Below are 3773 nucleotides of genomic sequence, written 5' to 3'. Positions count from 1 at the left end.
CAAAGTTCACTTCAAAAGGAGATATTTTATTTAACAGAAATCTTTTCAAAAACTACAACGAACGACTCGTTTGGACTACAACGCATATTTTCCGGGATTTGTGATATCACAAAGATCGACCAATGGGACGAGACCTGGTTGAGCTGCACTAGAGAAGGCAACGCTATGTCACTATGTCAGAGACACACTAGCTTTCCCAAGCCAGAAGAACTTAGAGTGGTTACAATCATCCGGGTTTAAATCGCTCAAATTGACTTGATTTTGACGCAATATTTACACTGAAGCTCGCAGGCAGCTATGGTAAGGGGCATGATATTTCCCGACCAGGCGCCGAGTGCTGCCAATCACAACACACACTGGCCCAGCTAACCAATCACAGCACATTTCGTATTTCAGAAGGCGGGCCTTCATTTGATACAGGAACTATTCGAGCCGTTCATGCCAGACTGGGGAGAGAAGTGTTGTAATAATGTAAAATATGTGAAAAATAATGTTTTTCGAACAACCTAGTATGAGAGCCTGTTCTAGTACACCTCCAAAACAAAAGCAAGACTTTGTAAAAGAGCATAATAGGACCCCTTTAAGCAGTGGACTGATTACCAGGATGGTTGATGGCTGATATAACAGCAATTATATGCAAACAACATTTAGTTACATTTACAATTATTCATTTAGCAGATGATCCTTACTCAAAATTAACACCACAATCATTTGTAATAAATGAAATGTACACAAAATAGTTTTTTTTTAATTTTTTTAATGAACACTTATTTTTCCAAATCCCCAAAATTCGTTCAGTAACTTTGATTCATTATTCAAAATGATTCTAGGTGCAATTAACACATCTGTTAATCATCCAATCAAATAATGGTCAATTGGTCAATGTATCACTATATATTTTATTTATTTATTTATTTAGTCATTTACAACGCAAGCTTCTAGAGGGCACATAACTCTGAAGTAATGAATTTAGGTAAAATATATATATATATACTGTATATATATATACATTAAAGGTCTTAAATCAAAGGGTACAAAGTCTTAAATTCATAAAGTCACAGCAATATTATTGCATACATTGCAAAAAATGAATATCTTCCTTAGAGATGCAAAATAAAATAAAAATTTAAAAAAGTCTTGTTTTTCTGAGAAATGGAACAAAATTGAGTTTATGCTTAAAACAAGAACAAATATCTGTCATTGGGGTATGAAAACTTGTTTCCCCTTTAAATTAAGTGTATTTTTTTTACCTGATTGGCAGATAAACCTTCAAGAAATCTATAGTAACCTCTCTCTCTCTCTCTCTCTGTCTTGGAAATTATGGATGGAAAGACATTGGCTGAAACTGTTTAACATCTACTATCAAGATTTGCAACTATTTAAAACTTCTGTAAAACTGAACTACTATAAAAGACAAAGTTTTTGTTTTTTCAACCTAAGATTTAGCTTTAGGTTTATTTGTATCTGAGTGTCTTGACTTCTCCTGTCACAGGAGGCTCAGCCCTCGTCGGAGTCCTCGACACGGGATCCATCTGAGCTTCTGCCGAGGCTGTGTCTCCTGGTGCGGTCCGAGATGGGTTACGGCTTTAATCTCCACAGCGAGAGGTCCAGACCGGGTCAGTACATACGGGCTCTGGACCCCGGCTCACCCGCTGACCGTGCTGGACTCAAACCACAGGACAGACTCATAGAGGTGAGGCAGGAATCATTCTCTCTTTCTTTAGAACAGTTCTCGATCATATTTCTATCATGCTATCACACGCATGTGCATCAGTATACAGATATACACCCACACTTTCTAAATTCACTTGTGCATTCACACTCACACACAGACCATCCATCACATTCAGATGCATGTGGGCGGCGTGTGATACTGTATGATGACTCGCGCTAAATATTTCTGTGCTTGAGAGACTGAGTCGAGCAAAATAACATACTGTTGAAGCTTACATTTGCGATCAGCAGAGCTGAATACATCCTTCATTATCAGAAATAAATGCAATGTTCTCATAACCTCCATTAACTCATGAACTTGTGTGGCTTAGTTGGATTGAGTGCGGATTTAACACATTAACCCAAATCTAATCAATGCAATGTGCACATGACGAACCATTATAAAATGTGCAAGTTTGTACTTCGGGAAAAACTATATATGCTGGTGGAAAGAAGAAAAAGTACGCTCAGCACTGTTTTACAGACATTTCAGTAGTCATTGCAATAAAAATAATGGGTGAATGTTTATGAAACCCTGATGTACTACGAGTTTCAACAAAATCACAAAAAAGGGAAAAAATGCTTCAAGATAAAGTTTTTTTATATATATATTGTGACAATATTTACATGACATGAGCACATTAATGTGAAAAATATATACAAAGATTTATTAAAATCATCATAATTTATTACTCTGCATTTATATTGTAACTAAATAAATGTTAAAAATTAAAAAATGTAATTAAAAATTAAAATCAGCATTTATAAACTGTATATATAGGAAAAAATATATATACAGTATATAATTATATATAATTAAAAATATAAATTCTGTTATGTAAGACTTTTTTAAATTAAAATCAGCCTAATTTATTTATAATTTATTTAGTAATTTCTATATTCCTATTATTTAATATTAATATATTTATATCAGCATTTTTTTATTTTATTTTATTTTTTTTACATGTTTTCTAGTTCCATTATGTAAGACTTTCTATTAAAATCAGAGTAATTTAAAGGCAGAAGTTTTTTTGTTTGTTTGTTTTAAATATGTATTTATTTTAATAAGTGTTGTTTACCCTTTTGATTTGAATACTGTATTGCCGTAATGAGCATCTAATAACAATCGTCAATAATGGCAATTACGAAAAAAATTAAGCAAGACTTTGACATCAAAATGTGCCCAATTTTCATGCAAACATCGTCACAATGCAATCTTAATGGTCCTGAAAAAAGACTTTATTTTCTTTAAGCAAAATCTAATTTCTTATTTCTTTCAGTTGTTTATGAGGTGAAACATGGCTCGGACAGCATGTTCTTGACCAGTTTTGTGCGATTGACCAGTTCAGACTAACTTTCTCCCCCATTTCTCTCCATCTCTCAGTTGTTTCCACCCTCAGTATAAGAGTGAGAGTCCTGCCCCCTTCAGTTTTCAGAAACACAGCTCAGGACACTGATACCTGAAACCCACCCGGCTGCCGCTGCGGCCACAGCAACACACGTTAATATTTGATGGTGTTCGGCTGAATACAGCACACGCTCCATCTGTCCTCGGGACAAACACTCAGATTAAATCACCTTCAGCAGAAGGGGAGCGCGGGTGGCTCTCGTGCCCTTGTTTTTGTTTTGATTGATTTGGTTGTAATTTCGGTAAAAAGTCTTTCTCACCGTCTCTCCTCTGTTCGGCTTGTTGGGAACCTAATTCAACCACAAAACATGTTGCTAAGCAACCAACAGTGGGCACTATAAGACAAACTGAATGAACAGGTTTATCAGGGAATAAATAAAGCTTTTACATATGATTAAAGTCACTGACGCAGAAGTAAAGATTCACCTCAGAATAATCTACTGATTAAATGTTTTTATAGTTCATCACTGTAACTCTACTCTCTTTAAATGTTTATTACAAACAAAAATAATAAAAATGGTAATACTAGGCTTTTTTTTCAACCAGGATGAAGTACATTACCATTTAAATACTTTGTGAAATCAATTATAAAAATTGTTATACAGTTATACAGTGCATTTGTCAATAATTTAAATGTAAATTATGTATGTGT

The 3773-nt window shown here is 34.4% G+C and overlaps 1 protein-coding gene across 1 annotated transcript in view; it reads left to right on the top strand.

Annotated features, from left to right (window-relative positions):
- LOC107718604 (Na(+)/H(+) exchange regulatory cofactor NHE-RF2-like) overlaps window positions 1-3773 on the top strand; it is a 36802-nt gene that overhangs the window by 26726 nt on the left and 6303 nt on the right. Inside the window, exon 3 of the mRNA XM_016525766.1 lies at window positions 1493-1693. Within this exon, the coding sequence (XP_016381252.1) occupies window positions 1493-1693 (201 nt within the window). The remainder of the gene's footprint in view (window positions 1-1492; window positions 1694-3773) is intronic.

Source organism: Sinocyclocheilus rhinocerous, unplaced genomic scaffold (assembly GCF_001515625.1).
Source record: "Sinocyclocheilus rhinocerous isolate Xijiao unplaced genomic scaffold, SAMN03320098_v1.1 scaffold182, whole genome shotgun sequence".
NCBI lineage: Eukaryota > Metazoa > Chordata > Actinopteri > Cypriniformes > Cyprinidae > Sinocyclocheilus > Sinocyclocheilus rhinocerous.
Note: the sequence above shows the minus strand (reverse complement) of the source record. Positions and strands in the feature narration are given on the sequence as shown.